The 22,295-nt window shown below is 41.3% G+C and overlaps 3 protein-coding genes across 6 annotated transcripts in view; 2 read left to right on the top strand and 1 right to left on the bottom strand.

Moving 5' to 3' along the window:
* LOC116697414 (ras-GEF domain-containing family member 1C) overlaps window positions 1-10,960 on the top strand; it is a 20,434-nt gene extending 9,474 nt beyond the window's left edge. Inside the window, exons 2-14 of the mRNA XM_032528781.1 lie at window positions 2,745-2,960; window positions 3,183-3,305; window positions 3,534-3,671; window positions 5,210-5,431; window positions 6,568-6,642; window positions 7,486-7,584; window positions 8,110-8,212; window positions 8,307-8,386; window positions 8,476-8,571; window positions 8,829-8,924; window positions 9,011-9,134; window positions 9,247-9,319; window positions 9,399-10,960. Coding sequence (XP_032384672.1) covers window positions 2,751-2,960; window positions 3,183-3,305; window positions 3,534-3,671; window positions 5,210-5,431; window positions 6,568-6,642; window positions 7,486-7,584; window positions 8,110-8,212; window positions 8,307-8,386; window positions 8,476-8,571; window positions 8,829-8,924; window positions 9,011-9,134; window positions 9,247-9,319; window positions 9,399-9,423 — 1,464 coding nt within the window. The 5' untranslated portion in view covers window positions 2,745-2,750 and the 3' untranslated portion in view covers window positions 9,424-10,960. The remainder of the gene's footprint in view (window positions 1-2,744; window positions 2,961-3,182; window positions 3,306-3,533; window positions 3,672-5,209; window positions 5,432-6,567; window positions 6,643-7,485; window positions 7,585-8,109; window positions 8,213-8,306; window positions 8,387-8,475; window positions 8,572-8,828; window positions 8,925-9,010; window positions 9,135-9,246; window positions 9,320-9,398) is intronic.
* Window positions 10,961-12,094: 1,134 nt separating this feature from the next.
* tmem126a (transmembrane protein 126A) lies at window positions 12,095-12,899 on the bottom strand. Its single transcript, XM_032528807.1, has one exon. The coding sequence runs from the start codon at window positions 12,750-12,752 to the stop codon at window positions 12,135-12,137; it is 618 nt and encodes a 205-aa protein (XP_032384698.1). The 5' UTR covers window positions 12,753-12,899; the 3' UTR covers window positions 12,095-12,134.
* Window positions 12,900-13,961: 1,062 nt separating this feature from the next.
* clk4a (CDC-like kinase 4a) lies at window positions 13,962-22,028 on the top strand. 4 transcript variants are annotated; one of them, XM_032528776.1, is made up of 14 exons: window positions 13,962-14,130; window positions 15,789-15,949; window positions 17,626-17,884; window positions 18,521-18,623; window positions 18,918-18,984; window positions 19,086-19,202; window positions 19,311-19,477; window positions 19,561-19,655; window positions 20,157-20,286; window positions 20,375-20,457; window positions 20,549-20,628; window positions 20,748-20,838; window positions 21,244-21,405; window positions 21,445-22,028. In XM_032528776.1, exons 2-14 carry the CDS (start codon window positions 15,789-15,791, stop codon window positions 21,466-21,468), a joined length of 1,539 nt encoding a protein of 512 aa, XP_032384667.1. In that variant the 5' UTR covers window positions 13,962-14,130; the 3' UTR covers window positions 21,469-22,028. The 4 variants fall into 4 exon arrangements, with proteins under 4 accessions (XP_032384667.1, XP_032384668.1, XP_032384666.1 ...); XM_032528777.1 differs by having other exon boundaries at window positions 21,244-21,384; XM_032528775.1 differs by having other exon boundaries at window positions 21,244-22,028.
* The last annotated feature ends 267 nt before the right edge of the window (window positions 22,029-22,295 follow it).

Below are 22,295 nucleotides of genomic sequence, written 5' to 3' on the forward strand. Positions count from 1 at the left end.
ACCACAACTTGATATGATGAGCACTTAAAGATACACCAATGCGGTTCCCCTCCTCTTTGTGAAACAGTCAAAGGCTTTACTACTACAAACGCTGACACTTATTAAATGTAAACCTAACTCTAAAAATCTCTCACATCAGTTTTAGTGGCACAGTGCAAACAAGGTGTGTCATACACAGACACTGATGATTGCTCTATTATGACATGTACACATCTGTAGAGGAATTACCCAATTGACCTCTGCTCACATGCTGCAGACTGGGAGGAATCAAGTGATGGAGACACAGAGCTGTGATGAAATCATGAATCAGCCGGAGAAATGCTGGAGAGGAGAGCCAAGGGGGAAGCAATTGGAAGAAAAAAGGAGAGTGAAGATTATCACACACGATAGAGGAAATCATTGACAGTGTCGGCACGTAGAATAAATCTGTCACTCCCATACATACATACATAAAAACAAACGTGTGTGTGTGTGTGTGAATGAAAGAGTGAGTGAGATGACTCACAAATAAACTCCTGGAATTTGTCACACACACACTCCTAGAGCTGAGACTTTGTCCTTCTGTCATTCCTTGGAGGAAGTTCCTTCCAGTCATTGTAATGCTTTCCTACTGCATCTGTGTTGTTACAGAGGCTTGCTGGTTTTGTCCATTTCTCTGTGTATCAAGCCATGTCTACTCTTTGGCTGCACGTTGTAATCCAATCTAGAGGAGGTCGCTGGAAGGACACCCCTGGCTTTCTCCTTTTGGAACATAATCTTGACAGTGATAATCATGTTTATTGGAGAAAAACAGCTCAAATGTTGGAATAAGTACATTGTAGACCAGCATTTTAAAATGTGGTAGTAATATATTTCAACTGAGATTCCGTGGTCATGTCTCATCCTGCAAAAAAGACTTCAGGGCAGTGAGAGACACACAGATATACTATAGGTTATTTTTCTCTGCTGTGTAAGTTTTCCCTATTAAGTATATATGTGTATTTATATAACTTAAATATTCAGATAATATATTCAGAAAAAGTTCCATCAGATGTCCTGAGTGTCATCTGCTCACTTAAGGTACTGTTTCCTCACAGGCTTGAGGAGGAGGAGCCATTATTATAACTCTGAGGAGGACACCAGAAGATGTCGGCCCTCTTTAACCACAACATATACATGTATTATAAGAGATATGAAGTAGGAAGGAAGGCTGTAAAACCGCCCCACAGAAAGACTCCCCATCCCCCAGCGTTTAGTGTGCCTGTCTGTGAGCATTTGTGTCTGTGTGTGTACAAGTGCATGAATAAGTGCTGTGGTGTTTAAGGGGAGAACAAAGGAAAGCTGAACTCCTCACACGGGGAACTTGAGACATGAGCTGCGCTTCTGCACACCAGTATGCGCTTGACCTTTCACCCAGGGACCCCATTTTATTGAGGTGGCTGATAAGGAGGGGGGGGGGGGGGGGGACGACACTTGAAGGTCACCAGAGGATGAATTGATTGCAGCAAACCTGGACTACTTCTAGGTGTCCTCCAGTGATTTAGAATGATGGCTGATGTTTCCAAATCAGTTTTTCTTTGAACTGCTACTGTTACAGTTTATTGCGGTAGTTTTAGTAAAGCTCTGCCTTATCTGACAATATCATGGGGGAGAGGGTTATTTGTCCACCTCTCTGCTTTAATACTATTCTTGTTAGTATTAGCCCAAGCTGTTGTCTGAACTACAAAGAGCAGGAAGAATAGGGCTTGTTTACATCTAAAATAACTTCCTGCATGTTGGTCAAGGTCTGTGGGTTAGCTGCTCTTTTCGTGGCTCCTGCAGGGAGGGGCTTTGTGTCCCTGAACTTGCCTAAAGGCACCCAGAGACTGCAGTCGTCTTCATTGATGATGAGTGACTCATGTATACGTAGTCACCAGGTTCGGTCAGTGGGAGTGGGAGCACAGCAGTGTCTAATTTTATTCAAATGAATTTGAACACAAGGAAACAAAACCGTGCTGGAAGTACAACATTGAATTATTTGCTAATTTACAGAATGTCATTTAGTTAAACAGCCAATTTTTCTTCTAGCTTAAACTTGTTAACAAAGGAGGGGTCTCTATAATAATGATACAAATATTGATAATATAATCTGTTGCATGCAGATGACATTAAGGTGATAATGAGTGATGATGATAATTGCACCCTGAGGATCATAATGCTCTCTGTGTCCATAGTATCTCTACTCTAGCGTTCAGTGCGATAAGTGCTTCTTTCCACTACGGCTGCGTTGTTGATCCATTGAGGGGAAAAAACATGTTGCATTTTTAAAACGTGTAACCCAAAGCTTTCTTAAGGGGAAAGACATGCAGGGCAGAGATGGAGGCCACGCAACTGCTTTTAGGCTGCAACAGTCTCCACGGCAACTAAATGACCCACATTTACGTTCTCTCCTCTGTCTTGTCAATGTGGGAGACGGGGGAAGCTGTTGGGCTGTATTCTGTAGTCCCTGATAAGGGCAGCGGGTCATCAGTTGGATGGAATGAGATGTGTTAATGGGCACCATGAGGGTAAACACGATGAGACACTAGGAGGCTTAGCAGATCCATTGCAGTGAGAGTGTGAAGGAAAGACAGATTACAGCCTTAATTTCATTTCCTCATACTAAATTGCACTACTACTGTACCAATAATGCACTTTAGTTTCCATTTCATAAAACCCAATCACTCTTCCTTATTTTGTCTACATCCTGCTGACAGTATTTTTCTGTCTGTCTATTTGTGTTTTAGACAGGAATGCCCCAGACTGTGTGCTCAGGCACCATGTTCACCACCCCCAGTGGCTTCAGCCCCCATCTGGCCTGTGCTGAGCGGGAGGAGGAAGAGGATGCCCCACAGGAGGGCCCTGGGCCTGGTGCTTGCCTGGCCGATGGGCCCCCGATCACCTCCGCCTCCCTTGACACCCTGATCCATAACCTGGTGCCCACTGCTGATTACTACCCCGAGGTAAGCAGAAATGTACTACAATCCCCTGTTTATTGGAAACTCATTCACTCCATCAGAAAGTCCATTTCAGTTTATAATGGTACTGACAGTACTGCTAATTACATTATTACCCCCATGACTCTGTTTAAAGTGCTACTCTTCCTTTAATTACAGAAATCTGCAGTGTTCTTTATTGATGTAGCGGCAGTGTTTTAGCTAATGTCTCTTTCTGTTCTTTGACAGAAAGCCTATGTGTTTACCTTCTTGCTGAGCGCTCGTCTGTTCATACCTCCTCCGGAGCTCCTTTCCAGGGTGTGTGAGCTGTGCATCAAACAGCAGCAGCTGGATCAGAGCCCACTCGATACGGTCAGCACTGCACCACACACAAATACATCTACTCCTTTATGAGCTTGCGAGAGGTAATTAACAGAAACACAAGCAAGCACAGCACAAGCATTCAGACATACTTGTGTTCTGCATGTAAGCAACCACCACCACCACTTTGTTTTTCCCAAATTGCTGACTTGATGTTTGGGTTTTCTTTTGCTGAGGGACTCACACATCACTAAACCTCTTTTACTTTTTCAACAACAGGCAAAAGTGCGCAAGTTTGGTCCCAAGATCCTGGAGCTGCTGACCGAGTGGACAGAGACATTCCCGTCTGACTTCCGGGACGAGAAGATGGTCGGACACTTTAAAGACATCGTCCACAGGATAGCTCCGTGTGATGAGGTACACTAATGACATGGAACTGCAGTTATATGATACCAGTCCAGTCATCTTCACTAAAGACAGGAATTCTTTTCTGAAATGATGCTTGATCTACTTTATAATGAATAAAATAACAAAATGCTACACATGAAGTTATCAGTTTCTTCAGGGTAATCATTTTTGATGTGCTGTAAGACTCCTGCTTTTGATCCATAGTGTAGTTGTTGCCATTATAGCCTTCATAAGCTGTACCGTAGCTGCAGTGAGAAATGTTCTTCGGGGAAAGAAATTCAATTATCATCACTACCACTGTAGCAGGGTGATGGAAGGAGTCAGAGTGTCAGCGTTGGGTGAGTAGCCACAGCGCTGTGTTACGCAATCTTACATTGCAGGCTAGGGGAGAGGAAGGAAGGATGTTAGAGGAGTGGCTCTATCTGCAGCCTCGAGGGGAAAATAGAGAGAGGGAGATGGATGGAGAAAATGGGTGGATGGGATGCAGGGGCAGGAGGAGGAGGGTGATGGAGTCAGAGTAGAGCAGGAATAATGGAGGGAGGTGTAGAGAGGACAGAAAGAGGGGAAGGGCAGGTGATGATGAATGTGCTGCTTTTTACAGTACAGCTTGCTGTCTACACTATGGGGGGGGGAGGGTGTGCATACGTGTGGGAGCTGTGGCTCTGGGTCATTTGTGAGACAGACTGACCTAACGGCCTCGCTGACCATTCATCTGGAGGGAGGGGCACAGAAACACACATTCCTGAACACAACGCACACAGCACAGAACCTCACACACATTTTGAGTCAACAGTGAAGCGTTTTAACATTATTTAGTGGTCACTAAATAATGTTAAACTGTGTCATTGTTGTGCTAAGAATAAAGATGCTTTTAAATCTTAATGTGTTGGAGATTAGCCAGTCCCACAGTGATACATGAAATACCAATTTACACATAGAAAGAATTCATAGATTGCCAGAAATGTATTCATTCTTTACAAATCAGTAATCGGATGATAAACACAACAGCTTTACAGGATGATACAGAGACACAGACATAAAACTAAACAAAGATAACTATTAAACTTAAACATTCAACTGTATACAGCTGTTATAAACAGTCAAGACTTCCCGCCCGCCCCGGTGATTTCAATGCTCTATCCGAACCTATCATGTTACCAACAGTGAGATTGACTTTTGTACCGCTGGTCACGTGATTCCCACGGGAGTCCCGAAAAATTGCTGTCACCCTCTACTCTACACTGACATGAAGGATGACATTAGTTGTACTACTGAGACTTATTAATGACTATTAATAACCGTATGCCTAATAACTTATTGTAAATGTATTTGTTCTAAAATAAAACGGAAGCATGTTTTACACATGTGCTCACAACCTGGCAACCCAGGAGTTATTTTGATTTATGCCTATTACTTATCTATGAAGCATTCATAAATTATTCATTAAATTTGTTGACAGCTCCTCTCCTCTCCTCTCCTCCCCTCCCCTCTCCTCCCCTCTCCTCTCCTCTCCTCTCCTCTCCTCTCCTCTCCTCCCCTCTCCTCAGGCCTACTGGAAAACCCTGAACCAGGTGTTACAGAAGCTCAGCCAGCGACTGGCCCTGATTAGCCAGGGGGAAGAGAGGAGAGGAGAGGTATCCCTCAACGCCTCCTCCATTTCCGACAAGCTGGTGGCCTTCAAAACCAAGCCTCCGCCCATCCAGAAGGACATGCTCTCCATCTGCAATGACCCATACACACTGGCACAGCAGCTCACCCACGTCGAGCTGGTGAGGAGAGGGGGAGGGAAGTGTGGGTTAGATAAAGGTCAGGGGATAGGGATGATAACAAGGATGTATGATGTGGAAAGGATGTTTGATCGGTGGAGAGAAGGAACTAAGGATGGTGAAGCATTAACTGGACATAGTCCAGTTAAGGACATGGAAGTCAAGAAACGCATCAAACGAGGGGACGGAGTAGGTGGAAAGAGAAATGAGGGGGATAAAAAATGATTCTTAAAGAACAAAGGAAAGAAGGTGGGAGTTATAATAGCAAACCAAAACTGACAGAATCACTCTGTGATCTTGTAGTACTTGAAGCTTACTGTAGTGTATAACCTTGACTATTACTTGTCAGCACTAACTGGTCTCCACCCAGTATAATAAAAAGAACAAAGGGAATAATGCAATGCAACATACATGAACAAAGAATCTCTGCAGTGTCCCTCACATTGCATGCATGGTGCCTTCAGTCTATTCATGTGTGTCTTGATGTGGGCACGTGTATCTGAGGGGGGGGGGGTGTGTGTGTATGTGTGTGCCTGTGTAAGCTTGTACCCTTGTCTGAGCGGTGACATCACCCCAGAAGTCAGTGATGTGCCTGGGGCTTCAAACAAAGGGGATAAAACTGCTGTGGATATATGTGACCTGACAGACTCTGGAACGCACAGACACACACAAAAGGAGAGAGAAGGAGACAGACAGACAGTAAGACAGACAGGCATATACAGTGCGCACATACAGAAATATTTCTGTTGTAGGTTTAGCAACATGAAAATTCTGATTCAAAAGAATTAAGATGGCCGTGTTGTGCTGTGCTGTGCTGTGCTGTGCTGTGCTGTGGTGTGTGTGTGTGGTGTGTGGTGTGTGTGTGGGTGTGTGTGTGTGTTGTGTGTGTGTGTGTGTGGTGTGTGTGTGTGGTGGGGGTCATGCGTCTAGTCTAATGAGTCATTTTTTTTCGCCATGCATGTGACTGCACAGTGTGCTTTAATAGAAGTGAATATTTTCTTAAGTGTCACTTGAGGAAACAGGATTCCAATGAGTCACGTCAATGAGTCATTACTTCCTCTTATTGATTGCCTTCCATTACTGAAATGAAAGAATTATTAATGGTTCTGCCCCCATCTGTGCCTGTGTGTGTTTTCCAGGAGCATTTGAGACATATTGGGCCAGAGGAGTTTGTCCAAGCCTTTGTTCAGAAAGACCCACTAGATGGAACCCAGGTAAACTTTTTATTTTGAGCCTTTAGAAATCACCATGCTGTTCCTGTCAGTCAGTCCCTACTTCCAGTGCCCTTGCTTGGACCACACACATTTTTCGATTTGGCCTTTATCTCGTTCTCAACTACACCGGTATACTTTTGTCACTTCATCTTGCATAGTTGTAACGCAACCGCGATGACAATACCTGACCACAGACATAAACACCTGACAAAGTACTCAAAACTGCCTCTTTTGTAGTTCCCGCCACAGGTGTCTCCAGGACCACATTTTTCCTTGAGGACACACACACACACACACACACACACACACACACACACACACACACCCATACACACACTTTTTTTTTAGGGATAATTTGAGAACAGCTGTCACAGTAAAAAAAACAAATCTGACATAAAATGCCTTGTATATTGTTTTGTTCATGTCTAATGTCTGATCTGAATTATCTTTTAAGGGGCCATTGACTGTACATGTCAGCAGGCCACTGAGGTCACATACAGCACAGCAATGTAATACCACAAACTGTAACAAGCACACTCAATTATTTCATTTTTCCTATCTTTAATTGTTTAATTGTTGCTACTTTCACTCTCCCTTGTTCGCTGGGGTTTTTCTCCATATTCTGTCGCCCTTTTTACACTTCTTCTCTCCGTCTGTCCTTCCCCTATGGGTTTTTTCTTGTGTTCTCCATTGATTGCGTTCCGCTCGTTGTCTTTGTCATTAACGCTCACACAGGGGGGTCATCCTGTAGATTAGAAAGCTAATTAGGATCAGCGAAATTCCCTACGGTAGCGCTTCTTATACTGACTTGCTCTTGTGTGCATGTTTGTGTGTCATCTGCAGCCATGCTTCAGTGACCAGAAGAAGAAAACCTCCAACCTGGAGGCTTATGTCAGGTGGTTCAACAGACTGTGTTACCTGGTGGCTACTGAGATCTGCATGGTGAGTGGCCAATGTTGATACACCCAGTACTCATATATTCTGACATTAGACTCTAGGAGCAAAGAAACGTCACACAAAATATACTCATTATGCCAAGAGAAGAGTATGAAAAAGGAACATTGTTCGCAAACTAGGACAACCACTCATGGAAAGCATTTTAATCATGACATAGAAATGAAAATAAACCAGCGTAGATACGTAGAAGATGTTCCCTATTTTTATATATTTATATTCTTGTTGAGTGGAGATTTATTTCTGAAAATACTGTATTTTTACATGTTTAAAATGATAATTTCTTTAATAACTTGATATTTGAATACAGTATTTCATTCTTATAAACCAATAGAGGGACAGCAGATCGAGACTAGTTGTTACCATAGACCGTTAATACGGTGTTACAGAGCGCCACTGCCCCCTAATGGTTAGTTAGTGATACTGTCATACTGATACTAGCTCTAAAAGAGATAACATTCACTAGAAAAATTAAGTGAATATATAAAACAGAAACCCTTATTTTTTTTGCAGCCAGCGAAGAAGAAGCAAAGGGCCCAGGTGATCGAGTTCTTCATCGATGTTGCAAGGGAGTGTTTCAACATTGGAAACTTCAACTCCCTTATGGCCATCATCTGTGGGTGTAATTTTTGCGATTTCTGAGAGTATTATCACTGAGAATTTTTCTGCACGACTTGGTATTGATAGTTGAAATTCATTTGCTCCCGTAGCTGGTATGAACATGAGTCCTGTGTCACGTCTGAAGAAGACTTGGAGTAAAGCCAAGACAGCCAAGTTTTTCATTCTTGAGGTAAACCCAATGCAACCATTCACTGACTGATAGTTCTAGTAATACCTTGAGCTTGACAGTGGGTTGCTTGTTGCCGTTTGCTCTGACAGCATCAGATGGATCCTACAGGAAACTTTTACAACTACAGGACAGCTCTGAGGGGGGCCGCACATCGCTCTCGGACTGCCAACAGCAACAGAGAACGGGTAGGGCTCACCGCTGACCTCACTCTGAAAGCATGCTGGCATCGATTCAATCATGTATTTTCATCTTCACATCAATATTTCCTTCATCTTATAATTCATAATAATACATTTTTTTCTATAGCGCTTTTCATAGTACTCAAAGACACTTTACAATAAAACATCCCTTTAAGCACAGTAAAAGTGAAACAGTCAAACCAGCAACTAACAGTAGATGAAATGTGATTTTATTATTTATTTCATCTGTTTTCTCTCTTCAGATTGTTATTCCCTTCTTCAGTCTGCTGATCAAAGACATTTACTTCCTGAATGAAGGATGTGCCAATAGGCTGCCCAACGGCCACGTCAACTTTGAGGTGAGACAGTCAACGTTTCTCCTGACGCTGCCTCCTGATTTCAGCCACCCTAAAAACATTTGCTCAGTGCAATTTTTATTTCTTAGAAATTTGTGGAGTTGGCACGGCAGGTCGGGGAGTTCATGACATGGAAACAGGTGGAGTGTCCATTTGAGGAGGATCGGGCCATCCTACACTACCTCCACACTGCTCCCATCTTCAGCGAGGACGGTGGGAACCTGATTAAACTTCTCTGCACATGTTGGTCCAAGTATTTCCACCATATTTTGTGATAGTTTTCTTGACTTATTTCCCAACTGTGTTTGTTCTCATTCTTCCCCAGGACTTTACCTTGCATCCTATGAGAGTGAGAGCCCAGAGAACCAGGTAGAGAAGGACAGATGGAAAGCACTCAGGTAAGAATAATAACACACTTCAAATGAGAGATGCTATTGTCTTGACACACCGTCCTTCATTAACCTTTTCTCCCATCAGGTCTAACGTTCTGGGAAAGACATGAGGCACTGACGGCAGCTGACCCTCCCACCAGCAGGGGAGCGTGTGTTCTCATTGCACTAAAATGAACTGTGAAGGAACCTAGCTGGTACTTAGGTGTTTTTCTATGAAGAAATGGTGGGGCGGAGGGGAGAAACACAGGATGAACAGGATTCATCAAGAAGAGTGGTTAGAAAAGGAAAAAGAACAAATCACAAAAAAAAGTGAATTGAAAAACTTAAGCTATGGAAATTGGAGCAAAATGCCTATCAGTGATGAGGTACAGTATGTTGGAGAGGGATACGGCCTTTCCTCCTTCCTTCCCTCCTTGTGTGTTTACTCTGTGAAGATATGTTTACTACTATAGAGAGTACAGTTACAAGCAAAACCACTTTATAAAATGAAATTCCTACTGATTGTTGTTTTGGTATTTGTTCCCCTTTTCTCTCTCTCTCTCTTTCTCTCTCTTTCTTTCTCTTCCCCTTTGCTCCAAAAGCCTCATTCAAATATATTTAATTTGGCTTTTTTTTTTTTTTCTTTACTTGTAATGTACTGTAAGAAAATTACAATAATGTGAAGGGCGCTGGATAGCCCTACATGTACTTTAATGTGTGCGAGTGTGCTTGTGATCCAGATGTTCATGCGTTCATGTCTGTTCAGATTGTCCCTATCTTGTTTTGCATGAGAATGACTGAAGAAGCCTGTTTATTGGTCATCCCTTCTTGTATTTTAATTTATTGTATCTTATTTTGGGCGGGGAAGTATGAACTGTTTAAATAGTGTTTTCTACTTTTAAATGTATTGTGCCAGTAATGCGAGACAACTACAAGATAGCTTAACAGTCACAATGGGAGATAGGCCACATTGATTGTGTACAGGTGACATTTACCCCTCTTCTTTCTGCTCTTCAGGAAGTTGTTTCTGACTGACGTTCAGTTGTCTGATATATTTATGGAGATTCTGTGCTGACAGATGTATAGTTTTTATTGTAACTTTCCTTTCCTGAATATGAAGTCCAATAGCATGCTCTGACAGGTGTTTTTAAAGGGGCATTAAGTGTACCCACCTTGTAAAGATTACTACAAAGGACAATGGTTAATTAGATCATAGTCTTATGAAGTAAAGAGGGAATTTTGTGCCATACGATTCACTGGTTGTTATGACAATTCAGGTTCCTCTGACTTAAAATGTGTTGTTTATCGTTTTGTGGGATTGTCACAGAACTTTGTTTTTGGCAGTTTTGTTGTGATTCGGGAGCCATTTTTTTAAATGGTGGGTGGCGGAAGTAGAGGAGGGTTATGGGGAACTATGTAATTATAAGCTTTTTAAAATCAGTCTTAATACGTTTGCTATAATTGATTGATGTCAGTGTTTTCTCTTTAGAAGCACCTTTCCCTCTCACTAACAAACTGACTTTAATTCTGCTTCCTCATTTGTCATCAATAAACTCGCTTTCCCTGTAACAGGTTCGCCAGATAAGTTAAGACTATAGAGAGCCAGAGATGTGAAGTCGAACCTGCCCTTCAAGGTGAACACCTGTTTTAATAAAACATTGCCTGCCATTTGTGCCATGTGTTTTCACTGACAATCACAATACATTACATCAGTCCTGCTCTTTTTGAGGGTGTCATCGCACTGCCAAGTCCATCTTTGAATTTTTTTTTTTCCCTACATACATTGCTGCATCATCCAAGGAGTGGAGTTCATTGAATGCTTTTCATGGTTACTGAGGCCAAGCAGACACAATTTTGGTTCCAACATCACGGCAACATTTGTGACTGGTTCCTTAAACTCCTTTAATAAAAGTAAACCATTTTGTTTTTGACCGTGCTTGGTTTGATTGATTTCCATTTTTTTGCCCGTTCAAGTTTCATGATTTAGACAAAACATTGAAACAGAATTGCATTGAAGCCACACAATCTGGCTTTTTAATATAATGAATGAGCCCTGACATTTTATTGATTAAAAAAACACTTTGTCATTTGCATGTAGACATTTTCTAAATGTTTGATGAGGAACAAAAGTGCATGAAATCCATACATTGCAAGATAAGTCAAAGCTGAGTGACAAAAGACTTTAAGAATTAATTAGGCAATCAACAGTCAATTGCAGCCCCATTTTGAACCTTCAAAGGGCTTTCTTTACAATATCAGTACCAGTCAAAGGTTTGGACACACTTTCTCATTCACTGAGTGGGAAACCGTGTCCAAACTTTGGACAGGTACTGCATGTATTATTGATCAGATAATCGATTTGTCTGAAACATGTTGCAAAATAGCGGAAGATGCACATCACAATTTATCTTTTAAATAGCTTGTTTTGATCGACCAACAGTCCAAAATCAAAAGATATTGAATTAAAACGGTTATAAAACAGAATACATCTGCACATTTGAGAAACTGGAACTATGTTTGTCATTATGACTTTAACAATTAACAGATTATCTAAATTGTTGCCGATTATTTTTCAAATTTTAAAGAACATTGGGATGATGTAAAGTGTTGGTAACAGTTTAACACATGAAACTGATTTTCTAACCATGTGCCAAAAAAACTGGGAATTTATGCAAATAATTTAAAGTTAATCTTGCAATAGAAATTTTAGAAAGGTCAATCACGCCTCATTTTATTTGTGGGGGGAATTCTCAGGCATATTTCCACATGATATGGTGAATGTGGTGAAGCATCCAACACAACTTATCAATGAAAACATGTTTATTTCAAGGGTGAATACATTTTAGTCTTTGAGTTCCTCTCCAGCTGGGTCAAATGTTATCTTAGCAAGTTTGGTGTACGTTTCAAAGTGCCTGGAGCTCAGGTAGGTGCCGAAGAAAGCCTGAAGCACCAGAACAGCCCTCATTCTCCTCAGGATCGGTCTGGAGAGGTCCGCCCAGTACCGGAGTTGGTTGCCCTTCTCTGGCATCGGTGCTGTGCTGTACCTGGTTGCAAGCCCAACATTCACAGGTAAGGCCAGGAGGATGGGGTACACCCCACCACCGACCACACCGACAAGTGCACCTCGCAACAGGGCACAGGTGGGACAGTTGAGGTCACCGGACAGGAGGGGCCCCGACACTGCTGCGTTGTACAGGGCAAATGTTGTGAGGAAGGGCAGCACGGCCATCGGCAGGCCGGAAGCGATGGGCGCCTGTGTGATATTCAGAGCTCTGCGATAAAAGCTGTTGGCTATCAATCCTGCGAGGCCACCATTTCCCCCCAGATACATGGGTCCATAGATAAAGATTTTCTGATCAATGTCAGGCAGTCTCTCGAAATTCTTCGCCAGCATTTCAGCAATCACAGCTCTTGAGAGCCCATTTCCAGAGACGCCGTCCTTCAGGGTCTTCTCCGCCATCTTCAGAAACCGTCCGCTGCTCTGTCGTTAGAGGATCTTGTTTACAATTTGAATAACTCAATTATCACATTGGTAAGGTGGTCCTCGGGATGGAGACAGGGCGCAGACATGTTTCCCCACAATTCAAAGCGCACAGTGTATGGGTTTTACAACCCTGAGTTTAGCCTTCCAGGCGTTTACAACTCCCAGAGGGTTAACAATTGTCCAAAACAGTAGATTCTTCATTTAGAAGTATTAAAATGCAAAAATCTGTCTGGATGTCTGTGTATAGCGGATAACACACAGAACACTATCATTTAAAAGAAAACTTCAAATTCAAGGCATGACTGAAAAAATACACAAAACCAAAAACGATGAATTTGATGCAATTGACATCATGCAATAATGATCTGTTTCATATGCCTCAGATTTTTCTTCTCCAATTTAAAGTCAGAAGCCTTTCTTAATATTCCAGTTGTATACATTTTGCCGGAACACACAATAATATTATTTTTAGCAGCAGCAGCATAGTTCTACTCTTAGTGTGCAGAGATCATCTAAATAATCACTGAAAAAGTAAAAAATCATTTTGAAATAGCAATAAAGAAATGAGTAACCTAATATAGATTTTATTTAACAAGAAGAGAAGAGGGAATGGAAAGTATATGCTTTTACAGGTGAGCTTGTGTCACACAAATAATGTAGGGATTAGTAAAAGTAATTTCCCTCTAATTGGGTCCATTCTGCTGCCAACCAATAGATACCTTTAGGATAGCCTGTGTATTTATTTATTTGTAAAACAAAATGTTTTATTATTTTTTGGTCAGTAACATTAAAACCCAAGATTGAGGAGCTTCTATTTTTCACAACCCTTTGCACTCTGCACCAATGCGCTACTGTCTTACTTTCTACAAGTTTCCTTGTAGCCCACACACAATAGTCTAATTTTTACTTTGTTCAGCTTTGTTTTTTTTCTGTGTTTTTAGCTGTTATTGGTATTTCTGTGCGTAGCCTACATTGAGAGTAATACAAATCAGATTGCATATGGGCGAATTTAGCGTTCATCCTTTTCTGTCAGGAAGCTCGTTAGGTTAAGTAAGGCCAACAAAACCTACTGGCTTGAAGGAAAAGATCAAAGTTTGGGGGTCAAATCCTTTATGTGATTCTGATTTTGAACTAGTGCTTGATTGCACCTGAAAGGATTAACTCAGGACAGTAAAATCCCATGTTTGAAATGAGTGGGCGTTGTTATTGTGCGTTGCGTCATCTGCTTCTAGAGTCGACGAGAGGGATCGCCATCTTTGAAGACGACCAGTCAGAGGCATTTTGCAGTTTCTTTGTTCATATTTTTTGGTGAACATAAAAAATCCCATTTGAATCCCTTAATTGTAGAAAACAGGTAAGAGACACTCACGGACCATAGCCAATTGCCACTTTATTCTGTTACATAGTGTTTAGCGTTAGAGTATTTCCCCACTGTTAGCTAGCTAGCTAACGTTAGCTTTTCCGAAATTCGACGTCTCGCCAACATGGCAGATGCTTATCCGGCTAATTAGCTGAAGCTAGGTACAATAATCAATTCCTCGGGAACTGTATGTCGGCAAATTGGGGCAAAACTTTCTATTACTTTAGCAGTCAATATCTTGAAGTTTGTAGTCCCACTACAATGTCGTCATGTTAATGTAGTAAGTGAGGTGGATTGAAGTAACGCTAATGATATGGGTGGCTAACGTAGCGTTAATGTAGGTTAATGTGCTCAACGTTTAATGGGCCTCAAATCGAGATAAACATCAACGACTTTCTCTGCTTCATTCACCTCCAGCTAGTTGACTGGTTACAAACAATCATAGACCTAACGCACGTCACGGTAGTTACCACAGTTTGAATTGCAATTTACAATCCGTCTATGAAACAATGGATAAACATTGCGTTTGAATGCATAATGTCGTTGAAACGTCGACAATAACGTTCTTTTGACGTTGAGTTACAACTTGCTCGCGTTTCGCGCTCTCGTGCATTTGATTAACGTTTGGTAAGATAACGTTTCATATAGTTTTCTGTAACGTTTACGTAAACGCCTGCGTGTATTGCATTGCGCATTTTTATTATCAGAGAACGTTACGCAATTTTTTTATGTAAGGTTTTGATTTGGTTTGAAAGCTGCAACCTTGGACGGTATAAAATGGCTGCAAACCACGATGATTTTCACTTTCGATTTTATATGCTAAATAGATTGATTTATGACTTTTAAAAAATAAATGGAGCTACATGGGTTAGGGTTACATGTAATACATAATGTTGGGTCATTTGCGTGTCTGTTTCTGCGTGTTGTCTTTCTCCCTCCCGTTTTTTAACTCCTGTTTTAATGATTTCGTTGTTTTTTTTTGTTGTTGGCCCACGCGTTCGTCGTCTCACTGTATTGTTTGTCACCGTTTATTTCTTAAATATGGGAAGAAAGAAAATGATCACAAAAAATATAGCCGCAAGCGGCGATTCGCAGGTTCAAACCTTTTAAGTAGCGACTTCTCAAATAGTGCACTTTGTTTAAAATGCATATAACTGATTTGTCTTGCGATTGCATACTCAAATCTTGATTTTGTGTATTTAAAGCGCCCCCTAGTGGTCAATTTGAATGAGATTTGCAGTGTATGTGTGAGGTTTCCTGGAATTTTGTGTTGATTGGACAAACATTTACGCCCGATTTACGCTATATCACTTATAGCATCATATTTCTATAGAAGCACATGCACACCATTTCTAGTTATTCCCCCAAGTTTCATGTTTCTAGCTCATTCCAGCTCACAGGAATTTGAGCTGGTGAGGCAGTCAGATGATGATAATAATAGTAATAATAATAATGATGATTATGATAATAATTAAAAATATATATATTTTTGCCCCCCATTGGGGGGGAGAGGCGTCTTCAGAACAATTCCACTTGTAATGCTACAACTGAGTCTATGGCTACCAAAACATTGCAATGGTTGATAAATCAGGATTTAATTTCTTTTAGGATTCAGCGGAATTCCTTTTTGATTTGTTTTCTGTGTCTTTCAGATGCGCCACTCGAAGCGAATGCGCTCCCCAGGTGTCTGGCTCGATGAGTACAGCTGGGAAGAGAGAATGGAGTGTCGTAAACGAAAGAAACATGATTCTCACAGCAGCGAAAGAGAAAATAAGTCCAGAAAAACTTACCATCAACACAAGACCTATGAGGGGTAAATATCTTGTGTAAAGCACCTACTGAAATTCTAAGACCTTTTTGTTTTGTTTTGTTAAGGCAACATTTTACCTGAAGTAAACAATGTTTCAACTAGATTGTGTAAAGGAGAACTACAGTTAAGTGTTGGATATGCTCTCAATTTCACCTGTGTTGTATGAAATAAATGTATTTTTTTGTAGGAAAGCTGTTCAACTATCTCATAACATTTAGGAAACGTTGGCCAATTTTGAATAAATATCTAGATATCTTCCACTTGTTTCCTTCGAAAGTTAGAGATGGAACTCAGCTTAAGCTGAATTGGCCAATATGTGGACACTGATCGGATGCAGATTATGTAAAAACTGTAATACCTAACTGAACATGGGAGCAATTACAATGGTTAAATTGCAGATCAGTTTAGATAGTAAGTCCTGTGAACCATTAGTAAGTATGGTTCCATTATTATTAATATAAGTCAATTTATATTATTGCTAGCTTTCAGAATTTTAGTGGCTTGTGCTGCCATGTTTTGAGATGAACTTCCAGTTAGAGTAATACAGCTTCAGATTTGTTAACAATTCATGTGCTCTATATATCAAAGAGTGCATGTACATTGTAGAGCACAATCATACATAGTAGGTACTATTTGCAGTGTTGTTGTTTTTTTGTAAAGGCATGTCAGATGTACTTTTTAAAAGGAATCCTTTGCTCCTAAATGACAAGTTGATTTGCAATTTCAGCGTCATCTGTTGAAGTTATGTGCAATGTTAATATGTTGTGCAATTCTGGCTTTTTGTGGACATGTAAGGTGGCCTATAGGGTTACGTTAGATGTTTCCAGATCTACTCTAATTTTAATTCTGTAGAGAGGCAGACTTCCTCCTGGAAGACAACTGACACCACCAGGGTACTAGGGCCCTAGGGTTTTCTTGGTCTGTTTCAGATGCTTAGGAGCTAACATGGCCTGCTGGGTGGGTGAGCCAGAAGTGATTGGAAAGATTTTACACAAACTAAACCTTAATGAACAAACATGGATGTTAAACAGCAAAACATGTATAAGGAACTGTTGAAAGGTTATATGAATTTTTATGAAAGTAAGAAAAAGATTCCTCATGAGATTCTTTAGTTCTCTGCATTTCATATTGGCTGAAGTGGCACCACATAGGTGTTCACTTCTGGCGTACTGAGATCGGCAGATGTGAAATCACAGATCGTATTACGCACTATCAGGTTGTGCCGAAAAGCTTTGAGCAACTTTCAATGCCTCACACATTAACTCTGCCAATATGGCTCTCTGTCAGGGTGCCCACATTTTATGGAAGGCATGCTTTGAGTTGTCAATGTGATAGCTGTACAAATGTTAAAATTGCCCGAATGTGACATTACAGGTTGAAATTTGCATACCCCTAAAAATACTATTTGAAAAGTGATAAACTGCTAATAAAAAACTTTCTGAAACGGCTTTTCATCAAACAAGATGTTTAGTGGCTGTAAATCAGTATGTTGCTAATTACAAATGTTACATAAAAGGCTCAGGGGGTAGAGTGTCAGGCAACAGGCGGACCATTAGTGCCATCATTTGCAGTCTTCATTTGAGAGAGTCATCACAGACGAAGAACTGGGCTGTTGTTGACCCGACATACGCTAGTGCTTGTTTTTGATTTGTGTTTTTGTTTTTTTTGTTTGACTGCAGGCACTTCTTGGAAACCCGCAGTTTAAACCAGAGGCTGGACTCTCGGGAACGAACCACCAAGGACCACCGTTTGGGCATGGCCTGTGAGGAGGACAGCCGTGAGGGCACCTGCAAGGACAGAGACCGTGACTGGCACCACTACAGCAAGTCATCCGGGCGCAGTGGTCGGAGTGGGCGCAGCAGGCGAAGCAGCCGCTGGCGAAGCAGGCACAGAGACAGAAGACACAGACGTAGCCATTCTCGCCACAGGTCCTCCTCGGTACGGGAACCCCCTTCTCCTCTCTATACCCCCTCTCTTGTCTTTGCCACCAAATCGAATGGGTCAGCACTGGTGATTAGCCAATGCTTAACACCTGTCTCTTTGTTTCTTTGTATCTCTGTGACCAACTCTTCACTATTAAGCATGATTTCCAATAATGACAAGTAGGGGCTCAGGAAGTAAGGGTTTGTGAGTGTTTATTGATTTGTTAGAGAAAAGTGGACCCAGTATTTGTGCTGAAATCTTAGTGGGTAGTTGAGGAACGTGATAGTAAAGAATCAAGTTGTTTCGGAAGAGTTACAAAGAACTACAAGTAGATAGACTGTAATTAATCAAGTTCAGTTTTTTCTGTACTACTCTGAGAAAGTATCTCATCTGAAAATCTTGTTGCCATGTTTTTCTTCTGTAACACACACTATGTGGTGGCTGGCGCCCAATTTCTCTGACGGGGCTGAATTTGAATTTGCTGCTCCGTCCATTCGCCTGGCGGTGTTACTGAACGGGCCGAATCTATCCACCCCTACACCTCCCCCCTTGGCCTGGTTGAATGAATGACGATGTCGCATTGTGGTGGCCTGGTGCTGGCTGACTGATGGGTTATTGATGTGATGGCGGATTGCGGCGGTTCCGGTACAGAGGAGGAGCCAACAGCGCAGGAGCAGGAAAAGATCCAGGAGTTTTGAGGATGATGAAGAGGGTCACCTCATCTATCACAGTGGAGACATGCTGAGAGCGAGATGTATAGAATATATACCTTTTTTTTTTTCTATTGTTCACACTTTGTCTCTCTCACTCACTTGTCTGGTTTTTATTTCCAAACATTGATTTAGGGCCAATAGACTTAATTTTCTTGGTTAAATACTGCTTGTCAGTGTAACATATTAAGCATTGAGTTATAGTCCAGTGTTCAGAAGCCTGTTTATAGTAGTGGAGCTAAACCGAGCAATGAAACATCAGGCAGTGCACCAGCCAAAGGGCAGTGTTTTACATTGTCAGTGCTGTGTTTCTAACTTATACTCTCTATTTTCTGTAGATGAGATTGTGTGTACTCTAGGAGAGGGTGCCTTTGGGAAGGTCGTTGAATGCATTGATCATTCTAAGTAAGAAAATATTCCTTACAGCTAAATGTTTTTTAATCTTTTCTTGGTTTTTCTTTCTCCAACATTGCATATTAAAAGTAATTTATATTGTGTGCTTCCAGTGATGGAGCTCGAGTGGCTCTGAAGATAATTAAAAACATAGGCCGCTACCGTGAAGCAGCTATGTCTGAGGTAGAGGTGCTTGAGCAGTTGAAGTCCCTCGACTCTGATAAGAGACAGTAAGTCGATCCATAGTAAATTCATATCACAAAAATGTATAAATATTTTCTGAATTTGCCACACAAAAAAACTTAATTTGCATCTATTATACCTCTGCTCCTCTTTAGCTCGTGTGTACACATACTGGACTGGTTTGACTACCATGGCCACATTTGTATTGCCTTTGAGCTGCTTGGCCTCAGCACCTATGATTTCCTCAAGGAAAACAATTTCCAGCCTTTCCCCATAGAACACATCAGGCACATGGCGTACCAGATCATCCGGGCTGTGAGATGTAAGTAATTGACATTCATACACACACAGTTGTGGAAAAAAACAAAACAGTTTGATTAAAAAATATGTGGTCTTGTCTTTCAGTTCTGCATAACAACAAGCTGACTCACACAGATCTGAAGCCTGAGAATATACTCTTCGTTAGTTCAGACTATGATATGGAGTACAACCCTGAAATGGTAGGTACCCTAATGGTGAGTTCCATTTTATCTCGGAATTCGGAAGCCCAAGCTGGGAATGACATCACACCAGAGTTTGATGCAATAAATACAAGTTGGGTTTTTCATTGTGTTAGCGCTATTCCGGTCAGCCATTGTTTGCAATACCAGTTGATAACAATGCATTACGCTGTTGTTTTTTTGTGTATACAAACAGCCTAACATGTCCACAAAAGTTGGACGGATGATTTAGGATGACAAAATAAGACAGAAATTCTAATAACTGTATGTTACTAAACTACTAAACTGTAAACTGTTGAGGCACGGGGCATCCATATTGGATTTTGAGGTTGGGGCACTTGTAGGTTGTCAGAGTTCCAAACTAGGAAATTTGACTTCCAAGTACAAATGGAACACACTATAAAAATGTAATCACAAAAATCATACCTGCTGAAGTATTGGCCAAAATTCAAAACTTTTTGTTTTTCGGCAACTTTGAGTGATTGTTTCCTTGTCCTTTAGAAACGGGATGAACGAACATTAAAGAACCCAGATGTGAAAATTGTGGACTTCGGTAACGCCACATATGAACATGAGCATCACACCTCCGTGGTGTCGACGCGTCACTACCGTGCTCCTGAAGTCATTTTAGGTATGTGGCTGTTTTAAAGCACTGCACGGAAGCTTTAGGCTGATCCTTTAGTAGTGACTTGTTATTTAGTTTACATTGTCTCTTTCAGATCTGGGCTGGGACCATTCCTGTGATGTCTGGAGTATAGGCTGCATACTCATTGAGTTCTACCTTGGATCTACTCTCTTCCAGGTAAGTAGCAGTAGAGAACATGATAAAATTATTAATAATGGGACTTTTATCATGGCATTTGGCAAGATGTGTTGTTGTTATTCTCCTTTAGACTCATGACAGTAAAGAGCACCTTGCAATGATGGAGAGAGTCCTGGGTCCCATCCCTGCAGACCTCCTGCAGAAAACCAAGTATGTGGTCCACAAACTGGCTTATTTAACACTATTTATTAGGTCACCAGACCACACTCAGAGTTGATGTTAAGTCATTTTACATTTTTTGATAAATGTATTTGTTGTATGTTGTACAGGAAACGGAGGTATGTTCACCGTTGCAAGCTTGACTGGGATGTGCAAAGCTCTTCCGGGAGATATGTTAAGAAACATTGCAAACCGTTAAAGGTAAGAGCAATATAACTCATAATAATAATGCATCTGTATTTATGAAACGTGATTTTAAAAAATACACTTTCCAACAACTCCAAAACTCTGATCTTTACATTTTAGCAAGCACATTAGCCATCAGTACCTCCAAAAGCCACATGTTTTGTTCAGTTACAACACTGTACATAGCCCACACCTTCACAATAAGTACAGGATTCCTTTTTTGCTTCATGCATCCACGTTGTATTGTAAAGAAATCACAGCAACATCAGTCTTTACTACAAACTAACATTTTCTGCAGGGTTTTTTTTTTGTCCACCTTGTACATTCTTCATATAGTTCACACATGTAATGTAGAACTACACTTAATGAAGAGCACTGGATTAATGGTGACATATTTTACAATTGCCTCTTTCCCATCAGAATTACATGCTGTCTAAGGGCGAAGACCACCACCAGCTGTTTGACCTGATAGAGAAGATGATGGAGTATGACCCAGCTAAGCGCCTCAGTCTCGAGCAGGCCCTCCATCATCCCTTCTTCTCCTGCCTCAGCAAGAGCACCAGTAAAAGCAAAAGCAGCAGAGGCGGCAGCAGAAGCAGCAGCAGCAGCAGCAGCAGCATTAGCAGCAGCAGCAAAAGAGACTGAACTCCTGACCCTGTAACCTTGGCCAGGGCCTGACTGTCACTATGACGTTTCTCATGGTGTGCAGTGGCAGCCTCTACTTCCTGACTCTCCAGGAGAGGTGGACCTTAACTGACTGTATCAGTCCACTGCCCTACCTTGCTGTGTCCTGTCCTAAGCCAGTGTGTTTCTTTGTCTCACTCAACAAGTTGTTCTCATCTCTGGCATGTTTTGATGTAACAAATCCCCCAATTGATTTCTATTTATTTGCCATTGTAATTTAATTTGTCACTCCTAAGCGTATACTGGTAGAGCTGTTTTTTATTAATGAGTAGTCCCATTTTTGTCATGTTCTTTCTCTGCCGTATGAAGTGGGTGATAGGTAATGTTACAAATGATAATGAGAATTGCTTTACCCTCCCATCGTTCTCACCAGTAATTTATTCAGCACTGAAGATGAATAAAAAAGCTATTGCTGGCATTTCTTGTATGTATATATAATCTAAGTAATTTCTTTTTTCACTGACTGGTTACGCATCTTTTGCAGTATCAAGTACATTCTCAATAAACGTGAATAGACAACAGAAGTGTGTCTTGTGTCCATACTGTGCAGTGATGCAGGTGCAGTAGCTGCATTAATCCATAGGATGGCAGTAAAAAGCTTGTTTTTTTTTAAAGATTATTTTTTTAGGCATTTGAGGGCTTTATTTGTGACAGGAAAACTTAGACATGAGAGAGGGAATGCCATGCAGCAAATGGCCACAGGTCGGTATCAAACCCATGGCCGCTGCGACGAGGACTGAGCCTCTGCATATGGGCACGCGCCCTACCAGGTGAGGTATCCAGACCAT

The sequence above is a fragment of the Etheostoma spectabile genome, chromosome 10 (genome assembly GCF_008692095.1).
Source record: "Etheostoma spectabile isolate EspeVRDwgs_2016 chromosome 10, UIUC_Espe_1.0, whole genome shotgun sequence".
NCBI lineage: Eukaryota > Metazoa > Chordata > Actinopteri > Perciformes > Percidae > Etheostoma > Etheostoma spectabile.